This window comes from Puma concolor, chromosome A3 (assembly GCF_028749965.1).
Source record: "Puma concolor isolate L17-30 chromosome A3, mPumCon1.1.hap2, whole genome shotgun sequence".
Classification (NCBI taxonomy): domain Eukaryota; kingdom Metazoa; phylum Chordata; class Mammalia; order Carnivora; family Felidae; genus Puma; species Puma concolor.
In genome coordinates this window covers 117,166,276-117,182,816 of record NC_141669.1, presented here as the reverse complement: position 1 = coordinate 117,182,816, position 16,541 = coordinate 117,166,276, and the positions used below count along the sequence as shown (strand labels likewise).

General features: G+C 45.6%; 1 protein-coding gene across 2 annotated transcripts in view; it reads left to right on the top strand.

Annotated features, from left to right (window-relative positions):
- The window catches only part of TRPC4AP (transient receptor potential cation channel subfamily C member 4 associated protein), a 69,199-nt gene that overhangs the window by 47,857 nt on the left and 4,801 nt on the right, over window positions 1-16,541 (top strand). Inside the window, exons 9-13 of one of the 2 annotated variants that reach the window (XM_025931820.2) lie at window positions 5,202-5,344; window positions 10,043-10,174; window positions 11,857-11,915; window positions 14,175-14,276; window positions 15,392-15,475. In XM_025931820.2, the coding sequence (XP_025787605.1) occupies window positions 5,202-5,344; window positions 10,043-10,174; window positions 11,857-11,915; window positions 14,175-14,276; window positions 15,392-15,475 (520 nt within the window). Of the gene's footprint in view, window positions 1-5,177; window positions 5,345-10,042; window positions 10,175-11,856; window positions 11,916-14,174; window positions 14,277-15,391; window positions 15,476-16,541 lie in introns of both variants that reach the window. The other variant, XM_086702047.1, reaches the window with a different exon arrangement.

Sequence of the window (16,541 nt, the reverse complement as noted above, 5' to 3'; positions counted from 1 at the left end):
CAGGATGGACCATATGCTAGGTTACCTAAAAAGCCTCAGTAAAGTTGAAAGGATTAAGATTGTACAAACCATGTATTTCAGTCACAGAGAAGTAGTATTAGAAATCAGATATTAGAAACATGGAAATTAAGTGATATAATTCTAAATAACCAATGGTTCAGAGACAGAATCACAAAGAAAATTAAAAGATATTTTGAGGGACACCCAAGTGGCTCAGTCAGTTAAGCATCCGACTTCAGCTCACGTCACGATCTCACAGTTCGTGGGTTTGAGCCCCGTGTTGGGCTCTGTGCTGACAGCTCAGAACCTGGAGCTTCAAATTCTGTGTTTCTCTCTCTCTCTCTGCCACTTCCCTGCTTGCTCTCTCTCTCTCTCAAAACATTAAAAAAAAAAAAAATTCAAAGATATTTTGAGACGAATGAAAATGACACAACATACTGACCTTAAGGAATGCAGCTAAAGCATGCTAAGGGAGAAATGTGTAGCTATAAATCCCTACATTAAAAAAACAAACAAACAAAAACTCAAATTCCCCAATCGGTAACCTAATTTTTCTCCTTAAGTCATTGAAAAAGGAAGAGGCAAGCTATTTTCTCAAAGCAAGCAGATGGAAAGAAATAATAGGATTGGAATAGAAATTAATGAAATAGAGAATTGAAAAATAATAGAGAAAATGTACAAAACCAGAAGTTGGTTCTTTGAAAAGGTTAACAAAATTAACAAACTTAGCTTCACTGATCAAGGAAAAAAAAAAAAAAGACAATATTCAAACTACTAAAACCAGGAATGAAAGAGGGTACATGACAACATGTACAAAGATAAAAATGACTCTAAGGAAATACTGTACACAACTGTATGCCAACAGATTAGACAGCCTAGATGAAATGGACAGATGATAAGAAAGACAAAAACTCCTGTAGCTGACTCGAGAAATAGAAAATCTGAACAGACCTATGAAAGTAAAGGGATCTAATAACAGAAAAACTACCCCCCCCTCCCCCCCGCCGCAAAGAAGCCCTGGCCTCTTAAATAAGAAGCCATTTAAATAAGAATTAACACCAGTATGTCACAGACTTCCACAAAATAGAGGAGGAAGAAACACTTCCTAACATATGAGTCATAATTAACCTGATACCCAAACCAAAGACACTATAAGGAAATTACAGACCAGTATCTCTCATGAATATAAATGTAAAAATCCTCAAGAAAATACTAGCAAACCAAATTTAGCAACATACAAGAATTATACACCTGACCAAGTAAGTATATATGTGACTAGGTAGGATTAATGCATAGTTGATTCAGTATATGAAAATCAGTTGATGTATACACTGTATCAGTAGAAGAAAGAACAAAAATACGATCATTTCAGTAGATGCAGAAAAGCATCAGACAAAATCCAACACCCCTTCATGATAAAAACACTCAAACTGGGAAGAGAAAGGAGCAGTCCCAACCAATTAAAGGGTATCTTAAACCCCCAGCCAGCATACTTCATGCCCACAGACTGAAAGCTGCTCCCCCACTAAGATCAGGCACAAGACAAGGACCCCTGCCTTGAAGTTGCTGCTTCAACTCAACATTGCTTTGGGGGTTCTAGGTGAGAAAGAGAAATAGAAGGCATTCAGATTAGGAGGAAGTTAAGCTGTCTCTCTTCACAGATTTTATATATAGAAAAACCAAGGAATCCAGTAAAAACAAAAACCCACTAAACTAGTAAGTGGGTTCAACAGCGTTTCAGATTATAAGGTCAATATACAAAATTCAATTGTTTCTATACAGTAGCAATGACCAAACCAAAATTAAGAAATTTCATTTATAAGAGCATCAAAAAGAGTGCAATACTTAGGGATAAACTTAACAAAGAAATGCAAAACTCCTACTCTGAAAATTATAAAACATTTTTATTATTATGAAAGAGGACCTAAATATAAAGCTATCTCGTGTTCATGGACCGGAAGACTCAGTATGATTAAGGTAGCAGTACTCCACGTGTCGAGCTCTGTGTCTGTCAAAATCTCAACTGGCTTCTTTGCAGAAAGGGATTACCTACAAACCATGTATCTAATGAGGGACTTGAATCTAGAATTTGTAAAGAACTCATACAGGTCAGTGATAAAAAGACAACACATTTTGAAATGTGGGCTAAGGATTTGAATACCCATTTCTCCAAAGCAGAGATACAGATAGCCAATAAACACATGAAAAGATGTTTAACATCATTACCATCAGGGAAATGCAAATCCAAACCACAATTAGATACTACTTCATACCTGTTAGGATGTTTATCATCAAAAAGACATGATAGCAAGTGTTGGCAAGGATGTGGAGAAATCAGAACCCTCATTCTCTGTTGGTGAGTATATAAAATGGTGCAGTCACTTTGGAAAACAGTCTGGCACTTTTCACAGTTCCTCAAAAGGCTAAACAGGGTTACCATATGACCCAGAAATTCTAGTCCTACTTATATATCCAGGGGAAATGAAAACATGTTTATGTAAAAACTTACACGTGAATATTTACAGCTGCAGATTTATAATAGCCAAAATATGGAAATAACCCAAATGTCCATCAGCTGGTAAGTGGATAACAGAATGTGGTATATTCATATAGCAGAATATTATTCGGCAGTGTAAAAAATGAAATACTGGTATATGCTACAACCTGAATGAATCTTGAAAACATTGTGCAGAGTAGAAGAAGCCAGGCACAAAAGGTCACATATTTTATGATTCCATTTCCTTTGAAACAAAGTACTTTAGTGGATGCCTAGAGATGAGGGGTTTGGTGGCAAATGAGAATAAGACTTCTTTTTGGGGTGATGAAAATGCTCTAAAATCAGTTATGATGGCTGCACAACTGTGAATATGTTAAAAACCACTGGATTGTACACTTCAAGTGGGTGAATTGTATGCTGAATTATAGCTCAAAGCTGTTTTAGGAAAAAAAAAAAGAGTATGCCCCAGAGTGCAGTGTAGACCTATGGAGGGTGGTGACCCCTTGAATCAGTTTTATGCAGCTGAAGAGATTGGAGGGAAGCAGAAACCTCTCAAACTAGTTTGCCCATCCTCATCCTTGGGAATTAATCTTGTTGCTGAGCTCTGGCCATTGGTTTAAGAACTGCCTTTCTTGAAAATACTTACCCCAGAGACTTTCTTGTCAAACCCGTGAAAACCAGGCACCAAAGATCGGCATTGCCCGGGGAAGCATCTGAGCTGCCTGTGTTTCTCTTTCTCCACAGACGTTTATTACTGAGGAGGGCTTGTTTGCTATTCGCTGTGCCTGTCCTTCCCTTAAGCATCCTGTCCCCCAGTGGCTCTCCAGCCCCCTTAGCACAGAGCCCGACACGGGGCTCGAACTCACAAACCACGAGATCATGACCTAAACTGAAGTTGGGACACTTAACCAGTTGAGCCACCCAGTCACCCCAATAAATAAACATTTTTAAAAATTTAATTGAAAAAAAAAAAACAACCTTGTAGATTAAAAAGAAAAAAAAACTAGTAGCAAGCAAGCATTAGCAGAAAAACTCATTTTCTTTTTATTTACCATATACTTACATCTTTTTATTTACCATATACTTACATCTACAGTAGTAGAGCTGGGTCAGATGTGGCAGGCTAGCTCGGGGGCTGTGCTCTTAACATCTGTGCCATGCTGCCTTTCAGTCTTGCTTCACTCAACAACCTGTCATCTCCCAGGGTTGTGATTTTATATTAGTGACATGACATGGCTGTAAAAACATAGTTCCATGCCAGTAGGGCAGAATAACTTGGGTTCTTGTACATTGGTATCACCTTGTAGAAGTCACCAGACTTTTGCATGCACCTTACCCAAATATTACTTGATAACCACTGTTCTATCCCATATAGTTTTTCTGGCCCTTTGCAAAAGGTCTTGCAGCAGTTCCAGTGGGAGCTTGGAAGGACCTTAGTAGTTACTCATTCATCTTTTCACGTTAAACATGAGAAAAGTTGAGGGGAAGTAATCCCTAAGGTCTCTTGACCCTGACCAGTACTCTTTTAAAATAACAGGTACCTAAGAGGAAGGCTCCCCAAGAGCCAGGTGCTGGGCTTTTGTTGTGTTCTCATTGACTCCAAATAGCCACCCAGCCGTCCACAGTAGCATTGCTGTTACTTCCCTTCTATGAGGCAGTCTGAGGCCTAGTGTGGAGGTAACCTGACCAGTGTTACACAGCCAGCAAGTTATAATCCCAGAGCCCTCAGCCTTCAGCACTTTGTTCTAGCACCTTCCCATGAGTATTCATGATTGTAACCTGCATGATTCATTGAGACTTTCTTGTTAACTGGGTAGTAGAATAAATGTGATGGTTTACCTGCAGCCCAAAATATGATAGCTGGCATATACCATGTCCCAGAAATATTACTTAGCTGCTGCCATTGTTACTAACAATGAAACTGGGTAAAATGGAAGTCTGCTAGTAGACACTATGTTCATCTGTATCATTAACAGCAGTTGTGGTGCCCAGTCTGCCTTGGAAAGCTGAACCTTAGAAAACTTTAGATGGTTCTTTGCAAAACAGGAGAAAAGAAATCTCGGAAAAGAATCCCTCTCAGTCTTTCAGCAGTGCTTCCTTGTAGAATCTAGGTAGAGGTACCAAGTACTTAGAGTCAATTGTGACCTGAAGAGAGTTTGGCACAATTCGTTGCTAGCTCACTGGGCACTTGGGTGGGGGATACTCTCTGATGATGACGGGAGAAAAGAATATCAGGAAGAGATGGATCTTGTTGTTGCATTGGCTGTGTCAGAGCATTTTCACTGTGTTGAAGTCAGTGAGATAGAATGCAACTGCAGAGTCGATTTGGTTTTTTATTGAGTATAATTGATACCAACGTATTATTTTCAGGTGTACACCATGATGATTTGATACTTGCACATAGTGCAGAATAATCGCTTCAGTAAGTCTAGCTCACATCTGTCACCATACATACAGAACTCCTTTTCTTATGATGTGCAGAGTCAGTTTTTCTGTTTTTAAGCTTGCCTGGCCCCTGTGGGCACAGAGGGGGTTTTGTGGCTTTCAAAGTCTCTGTCATGGGCTCAGGGGCCAGTCTAATGGCTCTGTTACCTCAAGTCTGTCCAGAGCTGGTTTGAGGAGCAGAAACATGTTTCCTTACAAGCAGTGTTTCAACCCTCTCTCCTGGTGGCTGTCTCAGCCTCCATTGTGTTCCCTCCTCCAGGGGCTTCTGAGGAGAATGGCCTGCCTCACACTTCCACCAGGACCCAGCTGCCTCAGTCAATGAAGATCATGCATGAGATCATGTACAAACTGGAAGTGCTCTATGTTCTCTGCGTGCTTCTGATGGGGCGTCAGCGAAACCAGGTGGGCCCCCCCTCCCACACGTCTCAGAACACGTCCCGGGCACTTGTGGGGCATCAAGTACTCCATTAGGCTGTCACTCCAGCCCAGCAAAGTGCAGGGGTCGTTCTCCTCATCTCTGTTTACATATCAGGAAGCCAGTCTCATTCCAGAGTCCATAGTCTTTCTACCATACCTTGCTGTGGGCAGCATTTCTGGGCAGAGCATTGGTGCCCAGGGCATAGCTGGTTGCTTGGCCATGTTACTTGACCTTGTGAATATGAAGAAGAAAGGGTTTTTGTGACAGGACGACTGCCCTGTAGATGCACTAGAAGAGTTGCCAGTCCGATGGGGGCTCAGGGTGGTGGGCCAGAGCTGGGAGCTGTATCAGTTACAAAAACTAGACAGCTATTGGGGCTCCGCATGTGCTGGGGTTGAAGGAGCAAGGGCCTATAACCTACAGGGGGAGAAAGAGAGCTCTGGAAGTAGCATTCCTCTTCAGGATAGATGAGAACTAGTCCTCTCCTGCTGACTAATCATTGCCCTGTGGATGAAAAAAAGGTGGGCAGTTGGCGGGGGGCACTCAACAGTCCTTAAGCTCCTTTTTGAGTCAGACCCTGGACCATCATAGCAGCTCCGTGCGAGATAGGTGAAGTTATCCCCATCTTACAAGTGAGGAGCAGTTTTGGATAGCGTAGCCAGGGAGAAGACTCACTGCAAAGATGACATCCAGCATAACAGTGTCATGAAGAAAGTGAGAGGGCCATGCACGCTGATCCCTGAGGCAGCCTACCAGGTAGAGGGAGCGAGTCCTGAGGTGCGAACATGCCCAGTGGGTTGGTAGAATAGTAGGGAAGCAGGGGCATGGACTGGAATGATCAGTGAGGGGAGGGATGAGGATCCCATCTGGGTTTCACAGGCCATTTTAAGGACGTGGGTGTTTACTCTGAGTGACTGGGAAGCCACCCCTCTGGCAGCCTTGTGAAAGAGATGATAGTAGCCAGGACTAAGCATATTGGTGGAGGGGAGTCTCAAGAAGTGCTTACAGTCTGGATATATTCTGAAGGTAGAACAGGTAGAATTTGCTGATAGTTTCAGATGTGGGCATGAGAGAGGGATTAAGGGTGACTTCTTTGACAACTTCTAAGGTTTTTGGCCCAAGCAGGTGGGAGGATGGATTGGCCATTTATTGAGATGGTTAAGACTGTGGGTTAGGAGTTAGGGGAGAGGAGTGGAGGTGTAGAGAGAAGGGCAGGGAATTCAGTTTGAACAAGTTAGGTTTGAGGTGTCTCTCAGAATCGGCACCCGGATTACCTGCACCTGGAGTTAGGGCAGAGGTCAGGCCCGGGGCTAGAACCATGGAGGTTGTCAGCATGTAGTTGGTATTTAAAACCAGGACCCTGGATGAAGCCCCACCCTGACCTCCACGGCATTGAAGCTCCTTACTCCAATATGGAATACATTTGTTACGAAATGATTACGTCGCTGTGCCCTACATGTGTTCAGTGCTTTTATCTTTTTTCACGGTTATTCACATTTGAATTTTGGGGTATTTGGTAAGTTATAAAAAAAAGTGGTGACCACCTCTTCCCTCACTTGATACTTGAGGAAACCAGGGTACAAAAAGGGCTGTGCTCTCAGGTTCCAGGCATCAGTAGAGCCATCTACTTTCTGTCCCTCATGACCGTTCCCTGCTCCCTGAGCAGCCTTCCTATTCCCAAGTCTTTATGAATCAGTCATTGGTTTCTCTGGTTAACCTGTATGATTACTGCTGCTGCTGCCTTGGAGGGACCACAGGCTGGCCTCAGGATGCTGCCCACCTGAGAACCAGTGTTCTGCTGGCATGTCCTCAGGAGCACAGTCAGCATTGACTGCGTTCTGCTGTATGCTGGCGCTGTGGGGACATGGATCCACAGGCCTCATCGAGGCTGGGACAACAAGGAAAAGGGATTCCCCGGCCAGGCCTCCCAGAAGGTTCCTCCTTAGAGTGGCCTTTTTGTTGTACATTCAGGCCAAGTTCTCTGACCGGTCTTGGTTAAATTGAAGTCACTCTCCCCAGATGTCCTAAGTTCCATTTCTCCAGTGCTCATGTAAACAGTCAATACAGCACTTCCTGTAAAGTCAGGCCCTGCATTTGGGCCACATTACCTCATTGAATCCTTTCAGCGTCTTCACTAGCTCTCATTTTCCATCAGGGGACTCAGGTTCAAAGAACATTGTCCAGAGTCACAGCTTTGTCCAGTTTTGGCCTCCTGAGATAAATGCACACCCGGGCACCTGGGTGGCTCAGTCGGTTAAGCATCTGACTTTGCCTCACGTCATGATCTCACTCTTTGTGGGGTTGAGCCCCGTGTTGGGCTCTATGCTGACAACTCGGAGCCTGGAGCCTGCTTTGGATTCTGTCTCCCTCTCTGCCCCTCCCGCGCTCTGTCTCTCTCTCAAAAATAAACATTTTTTTTAAAATTTAAATAAATAAATGCACACCTGTGGTAGGCCTGAACGACAGGCTTTAGGATCAGAACCCTTGAGTTAGGCCGACATTTCCACCACTGCCTTGGCCATCTGTCCTGCTAAACTTCCCCTTCCCCTTCCCCTTGTATCCCCTTGTAGAATGGGAATCAGTAAGCACTGATCCTGTGCTCAGGACTTTACATACATTTTCTAGCTTTGTCCTTATAAGAGCCCTGAGAAGTAGTAATCACTTTGTTTTAGGTAAATATATATATATATATATATATATATACACACACACACACACACACACACACACACACACACACACATATATACATATTTTTTGATAGGTAAATAATTCACATAGTTCTTTATTAAAATGTGTAAATAAGCGGGGCTCCTGGGTGGCTCATTAAGTGTCCGACTTTGGCTCAGGTCATGAACTCGTGGTTTGTGAGTTCAAGCCCTGCATCAGGCTCTGTGCTGACAGCTTGGAGCCTGCTTCAGATTCTATGTCTCCTTCTCTCTCTGCCCCTTCCCTGCTCATGCTCTGTCTCTCAAAAGTAAATAAATGTTAAAAAAAAAAAAAAATGTAAACAAGCATGAATGAAGCCTTTCTCTCCTCTGATCCTGGATATTCTGGTTCTTCCATGAAGCATCTAATTTTTACCAGTTATTCATGTATCCTTCTAGAGACATTTTATGCTTATAAAAGCAAATATATTCCTCTCATTTTTTTTAACACAGTGATTAATATAGCATGTACATATTTGCTTTTTTGATATTGTATCTTGGTAAATGTTTAATTCACTATGTGTGAAAGACCTCAATCTTTTTTCTGGTACCTTATACCCCACTGAATGGATATGCCAAGGTTTACACAACTAATACCCACTGACGGGAAGTATAGGTTAGTATTGCAAATAGTGCTGCTGTTCTTTAGTGAGTAACTTTACACATATGTCATTTAGTATGTGGATCTGAGAATAAATTCCTGAAAGTAGAATTGCTGGTCAAAGGGAATATGCATTTGTAGATTTTAGAGATCTCACCGAAATGACCTTCTTCTGCAGGCAGTTCGGCAAATGCCCTCTCACCAGTAGTGAGTGAGCGTGCCTGAGGCCCAGCTCTCCAGCACAGTATTATTAAGCTTTGCTCTCTGCTAACCTGAGAAAGCGAAAAATTCATTGTGATTTGAATTTCTTTTAGTATTATAAGTGAGGCTGAATACTTTCATATATTGAAGAATGTCTTGTATTTTCCTGTCTGTAACCTTTGCCCATTTTTTCTGTAAGGTTGGTCTTTTTGTTTAAGAGATTTGTAGGATTCCTTACAGAGGAAATTAGCTTTTTGCCTATGATGTGAGATTGCCACTATGTTCTCCATTTTCCTATTTGACTTAACGACTTTGCTTATTGTGAATTTTGCCACAGAGAATTTTTAAAGGTTTATATGATTGAATTGAACGGTCTTCTCTTTTGGCTTCTAGGTATACTTAATATTTTAGAAAATCTTTCTCGTATGGTCGTTTACAAAAATCTTTGCAGGAGCACCTGGGTGGCTCAGTCGGTTGAGCGTCCGACTTCGGGTCAGGTCATGATCTCGCAGTTTGTGTGTTCGAGCCCTGTGTCGGGCTCTGTGCTGACAGCTCAGAGCCTGGAGCCCGCTTCGGATTCTGTGTCTCCTCCTCTCTCTGCCCCTCCCATGGTCATGCTCTGTCTCACTCTGTCTCTCAATAATAAATAAACGTTTAAAAAAAAATTTTTTTTTAAATCTTTGCATAGATTTTTCTAGGATACTTAGGGTTTACATCTTTTAAATATGTTTATCTTGTCTCTAGTTGAAATCTATTCCTACTCTGAAGCATGAGTGGTATTTATACTTTAATGATATGAGTAGGAAACAAACTAAGAACAAACAAATTAAGAAATTTGATTAAGGTTATTAAGTTCGTATGTGTTGGAGCTGCTTGTCAAACCCAGGACTCCCTGAATCTAAAACTTGTGTTCTTAAAAGAGGACCCACCATACAGTGTGACTCCAGGAGTATTGTGGGGATCTGTGAGTAGAGTGCAAAAGTGTGTCTGTGCATAGTGGGAGTGTGGAGAGGGGTGGCTAAGTGAGGTTTTTCATTTAAACCTCCGCAGTCCCTACTGACTGTTGCTTTCTTCATCCTCAAAGATTGTTTAGAACGTGCTGAGCAGGAGATTTTGATGGATCTTCACAGCACGTTTGTTGTAATGCTTTTTTGCCTTCCTACCCCATCTAGGTTCACAGAATGATCGCAGAGTTCAAGCTGATCCCCGGGCTCAATAATTTGTTCGACAAGCTGATTTGGAGGAAGCACTCAGCATCTGCCCTTGTCCTCCATGGTCACAACCAGAACTGTGACTGTAGCCCGGTGAGCTGGGGAACGTGGCAACATATGGGCTTTATTTGCCAGGAGTACTTGTTTCCAGGACTGCTGTTGACCCTTTGAAATCTCATTTTTTGAAAGAGTAGAAATAAAGTCCTAGTCTATATGATCCCTTAAGTGGAAGCTGCCTTGAGAAGGGTCTGACCCCACCCCTCCACCTGTGCAGAAATCCCTTCTGAGGCCCTCTGTCAGCTTCCTCGTGCACACCTCTAGGACAGGGCGCTCCCAGGAGGCTTTCCCTCCAGAAAGCCTCTCTGTTACCTAGTGGCAGGCTTCCCCTTGATCTGTATGCAGCCCCACACTGTTGCACATCTACTGGTGGTAGGTTTTGCCCTCTTGAGAGCAGGCACCACCAATGGTCTGTGGCCAGAAAGGGCTTTAGGGTGCTTTCTTTTTTAAAGGAGTCAGAGGCTCACCTCTACCTGGTCTCTCTTATGGTGCACTGGAGAGAGCACTGAACTGGGAGTCAGGAGGCCTCTATGCCACTCAGTTTGCTGGGAGAGCTTGAACGAGTCGCTGAATCTCTGAGCCTGTTTTTTGCAGGAGGAAGGTCACACTCCCTTGCCCACTGTCCTTGTGGGCCACGTGGAGGCTTGATCACCAGCATCAGGAGGACAGTGCTCTGGGACTTTGAAGTGCCACACACGGCCATCAGTGCCATAGGCTCTCCCTGGTCTCTGTGCCATGTTCTGGGGACTTCCCACAGTGCCTGACCTTCCAGCTTACTGTTCTTCTCTGGCCTTGTCCAATTTGCCTCTCAGCCCATCATCCGAATTTTTAATTTCAAGTTGAATGTATTCTGCATTTTGAGACATCTGGTTCTTTGTCAAAAACGACTTGGTCTTTATTTGTTATGTTAATGTTCATTACTTGTAACATACTTTTTTTATGGTCTTGGATTGCTCATGGGATGCTAATACTTGCATTTGAATCTTCATATTCCCCTCAGGGTGGAATGTGACCTCGTGTTCTGGAATGTAGCCTTGCCTCTGGAAGTATTTCTTCAGAACACTTGCTTTTGTCTGCCAGGTTCTTTATGAGTAAGTGCCACAGGGCAAGTTTTCATGTTGAGTGCCAGATTTCTCTTCGGGGGGCTCCCCTTCACCACCAGTAGCACCCAGGCAGAAACAGGCATCTTTGCCAGCTCCCTGGGCTGATAAGTGGGGTTTTTCTCACCCTTGTTTCACCAAGTGTACTTGCTTGCCAGGCTTTACATGGGCACAGGGTTCTGTCTAGTCCCTGCAGGGCATTAAACCCAAGCCCTGGCATGAGTAAATGTCATTCCCACTTCTCCATCCCACCCAGAGCTGCTGACCATCTGCTCTTGTGCTCACTGCTCTGAACGCAGTCCTTTCTTCATTTCTGAATCCTATGGATTTTCCTTTCTTATGAAGTTAGCCTCACGTTTAAGAGAATTTTAGTTATTTTTTATTCAACATGTAGGTGGAAGCGGGGGATAGCAGGAAGGGTCTGCAGCAGCTTAATCTCTTATTGGCCAGTTGTGGAAGTCAGCAAAGAGTTTCTGACTATAGAAAAGTCCTCATTGTGTGTGAGGACAGAGGCTCAGAGAAGCAAAGCGACACATCCAGGCTCTCACCAGAATGTTTTATTTTCATTGGGAACGTTGTGGTGATGGTTTTAACATCAAGGATGCATATGTGTTTTAGGACATCACCTTGAAGATACAGTTCTTGAGGCTTCTCCAGAGTTTCAGCGACCATCACGAGTAAGTACGAGCTGTCCTTGGAAGGACAGTTGTTGCAAGGGCCTCTCCCCTGTCTCAGACCTCAGCTCCAGAGGACCTGGCAGCTGTGAGGGCAGCTGTCACATGGTTACCACGTGTGGCTGCACTTTGACAATACTGTAATAAGAGCTGCCGTTCATGCGGCCCTTCCTTTGTGCCAGGCCCTGTGCCAGTCTTCCCCTGAGCCCTCACTGCCACCTCAGGAAGGGAGTACAGAGTTGCTGGCTCCTTGTTACCCTTGGAGTCAATACATCCCTCAACTGTCCCTCCGAACCAGGAATGGACAGCTTGGCCCTTCACAGGGACCTCAGGTGGGCAAAGTGGGCTGAGTATTTGCTTATTGAACAGGTGGAATATTCTTCACCTGCACAAGGAGATGTACCCTCTTCCATTTTTTTGAAGCCGCATTCTGCCCTCTCATTTTTCATTTTTCTACCTTCAGTGGAGAATTCACAAGAGAGAGATTCTCTGCTCTAAGGTAAACAGTGCCGGGGGAGGGATGAATAGCAGCTGACCCCTTGACCTTGGCACTGGGGAGACATTATGGCGAGGGTAAGGGGTGGGATGGAAGGACTTTCGTGAGCTGGAACACACAGGCAGTTGCTGCTTAGCTCTTGCCTACCGCTGGTATACAGGAAACTGGGCCTGCTGTTACATAGCTTCTGAGTTTTTTTCCCCCAAGGGAAGCTAGAAATTAAGATTTATGTGGAAGATCCTGGTTTTAAACATTGACTTAAATTCTTTTGAAACATTGTGTAAGCTACCAGAAAGTGCCTGAGGACAAATGTGGCCAAGGGCCTCCACTTGGCTACTTTTGTCTGGATCATGTTGACCATCCTCTTTCAGAGGCTCTTTGTCTGAAGGACTTAAGCTCCAGAAAGTATGTGAACACTCTAAAAAATGGCACCAGTATGTTCTGAATGTGTACTTTTTTTCTGAGGAAGTGGGTCCCTAACATTCATCAGACTTTTATTAAATCTGAGCACTTGTATGTGTTAGGCACTGTTAGGCTCTGGGGAGACCGTGATGAGTGAAATTAGCCGTGACCCCTGGTCTCGTGAAGGGTACGGTCCTGGAAGGGAGGAGGGACATTAATCAGAGTCACACCACCCGGTGCACAGTGACAGATGGAGATGGTATTCAGAGGGAGGGAGCATGCTTCTGTAAGAGAACATTTGATAGGGGCCCTGAACTGGCCAGAGGGTAGTCGGGAGCTCTTCCCTGCAGAAGCAACTTGTCAGCTGAAACCTGAAGGGTCGGTAGTGGTAAATTGGGTGAAAAGGAAGAGTGAGGGTCTGTTCCAGAAGTAATGGTGTGTGCAGAATCTCCTACAGAGTGGAGCACCGTGTGTTCAAGAAGGCCAGTGTGGCGAACGATGTAAAGAAGAGGGGCTTGGCCCATAGGCTGTGAAAGTGGTTGGTGGCTCAGCCACAGGACCTTGTCAGTCAAATTCTTGGGCTTAGATTTTATATAGTCTAAAGCTTGTGAAATTGTGGGGGTGTTTTTGACAGTAGAGTAACCTGGTCAGAGTCCCATTTTCTAAAGATCTCTCTGGATGCTGTGTGTTGAATCAGTTCCTGGGGGAGACCATTTAGGAAGCTGCTTCTGTTCACGTGGCTTGGGTGATGCCAGGCCTAAAGATGAAGGGCGCAGGAGGGAGTGTCTCAGCTGCCTCAGGCCCCTGTGGGAATGCTAGAATAGAGCCAGGTTTGAGAAGCAAAATGCTGAGTTTGATTTGGACATCACCAAGTTGGATGTGCCTTTGAGAAAGCAAAAGGAAATGTTCATTGGTGGGGCGCCTGGGTAGCTCAGTCCGACTTCAGCTCAGATCATGATCTTGAGGTTTGTGAGTTCGAACCCCATATCGGGCTCTCCGCTGATAGTGCAGAGCCTGCCTGGGATCCTCTTTCTCCCTCTCTCTCTCCCCATCCCCCACTTGTGTGCAGGCATGCTTGTTCTCTCTCTCTTTCTCAAAGAGACATTAAAAAAGAAAAATGTTCAGTGGCAAACAAAAGGCCTGGAAATGCTGAGAGAATGGGCCTTGGTAGTGACTGTGGCAGGCAAAGGGGCAGGGGAGGGAGCCAGGGAGACTCCCTTCGCCTGTGCCCTTCTGCCGCCTCAGGAGCAAGTGATGGCAGGGGAGGGCACCTGGGAGATTCTCTGGCTCTCACCACAGGAACTGGGCAAGAAGGGAACTAGCCTGGTGCCTGTCCTTTACCCCTTCCAATCCATTTGTTGCAGGAACAAGTACCTGCTGCTCAATAACCAGGAGCTGAACGAACTCAGTGCCATCTCTCTCAAGGCCAACATCCCTGAGGTGGAAGCCGTCCTCAACACTGACAGGTGGGTGGCATGCAGCTCTGGCCCACAGCCCGCCCTGGCTGCCTGCGTGCCCCCGGGTTCACAGATGAGTGCCCACGGGTCTGGTACTTATCCTTTCTCTTTCACATGTAGCTCCGATGTCCTGAGGGCTCCTGGGTGTCACGCACTGTCCTCATGTCACCTGCATTACCTCACTGGGGCCGCACAGCAGCCATGGGAGGGAGGTGCCATCATCATCTCCACTTTACAGAGTGGGGAGCAGGGGTTTGGAGAGGTCATCTGCCAAAAGTCACATGTGTTCTGCCCACTCCTTTGTCACTCACCTTTGCTGACATGCTTCTTGCCCTGTGATAAGTCCCATTAGCTGGATTATGCTCGTGCCACCTTCTGACCAGCAGGGAGCTCACAGGTTCCTGAGGGTCAGGGCAGGGAGGACTATAACCAGCAACAGAAGTCATAATTCCCAGGCTCTATTTTTTTTTTTTTTTTAAGCAAGAGAAATCTGTTCAAATAAAATCGTGCATAGTCCATAATGTCTGGAGGGGATAAAAGTAGAGCTGTTCTATTTGAAGAGGGAGTTTAAGGGCTCAGAATCCCTGCCTGCTTGGCCATCTGTTCCCCATGATGCAGCCCAAGTCATTTCCTCATCGAACATCTTGCTTCCTAGACCAGCAAGCTGAGGCCCAGAGGCACAGGGACTTGTCCAAAGCCAGCGGAGCTGAACGTGGGGGCCAGGGTACTCCCTCTCTCACCCTATTGGCACAGACTTTGCCCCATCTGGTAGACTCTGTCCTGGCATTTCAAACTCGCTTTGGTGTAAACAGCCCTCCAGCGGTTCTGAGCACTGACTCTGGGTTTTTCTGGCCTCTGATCACTTGCCAGTGAGTCTGGGAAGGGAAAGCTGGCCTGAGATGTGGTGTGAGTTCAGTTCTAAGACTGCAGGAGTCCTTGGAGTCCTCTGGACACAGATGGAGCTGGGGGGCATTCTGCAGGTTTGGAAATGTCCCAGGTTTTTTCACCCACATAAACCGGCAGAGAGACCCAACCCCAGGGCCCCAAGATAGCAGTCCCTTGGCCAAGTAGAACTTGGCCCTGTCAGCCTCAGGTCTGCCACTGATGTACCTGTTTTGTTTCAGGAGTTTGGTGTGTGATGGGAAGAGGGGCTTATTAACTCGTCTGCTGCAGGTCATGAAGAAGGAGCCAGCCGAATCATCATTCAGGTAGGTCTGGGGACAGGCACCTGCCACTCCTGAAGGGTCCAGGAGCCAAGTGTTTCTCTCGAGTGGTTAGAAACACCTCATGCGGCTACCAGCTTCTGCTGTGGATATCCGACTAGTCTGGGGGGGAGGGGGTCTCCCTCTGTGGAGGGAGGACTCCACAGGTGTGCATGAGCTTCTGCTGCATCCCAGCAGTATATTTTAGGGACTAACCAAGCATTCACCAAGCACCTACTCTGTGCTGGAGCTGGACAGATGGTAGGAAATAGCTGCAGCCCCTGCCCGTGGAGTTCCCTGGGTTGTGGGAAACAGGTGTGTAAAGAAACCTGTTGGAGTGCAGTGTGGAAAGAAATAGAGCCAGGACCTGCCCCAGGGGCTTGGGAACAAAGGAAAGCTCCTTATCCAGCTGGGGGCTAAGGGGGGGGGTGGGTGTGGACAGGGAGGGCTCCCCAGAGCTCCTCCGGCTCACCTAAGATGAGTTGTGAAGGCTGTGGACAGAAGTAGCGGGTAAGGGAGGCATTGGTCAGGGCTGGGTGTGATCTACCAATAGGTTCGTGTCCACATATGCCCCCTGTCAACTCAGTCTGCCTTGTCCAGTCTTCCCCTCATTGATCCCAGCTCTACCCCCCACCCTCAGGGCCACTTCTTCTCTACGACAGCCCATCAGAAGTGAGCTCAGTGGCCCATCTGTACAGATCTGTCAGGTTCCCTCATGCACTCTCAGCACCACTTTCCATTGTCCTTCTATTCTTCTGAAGGGGCAAAGCTAGAGTGTATTTTCGTATGTGACTTACTGTAGCCAGCCCTCTAATCCTGGATCCATCTTCTCTGAGACACAGCTTCTTCCAGACAGAACCAAATAGATGACAGTTCCCCACTGAGCTGTCAGCTCCATGAGGATAAGGACTATTGATTGCTATGTCCCCAGTGCCTAGTATGAGGCCTGACGCCTAGTAGATGTTCAGTGAATGTCGAATAAAGCAAGACAGCAAACATCTCCCAGCCCCCTTGGTGAATGGAATATGGGCCAGAAGAGGGCAGCCTTAGCCACCTGGGCCAGGGGTCAACA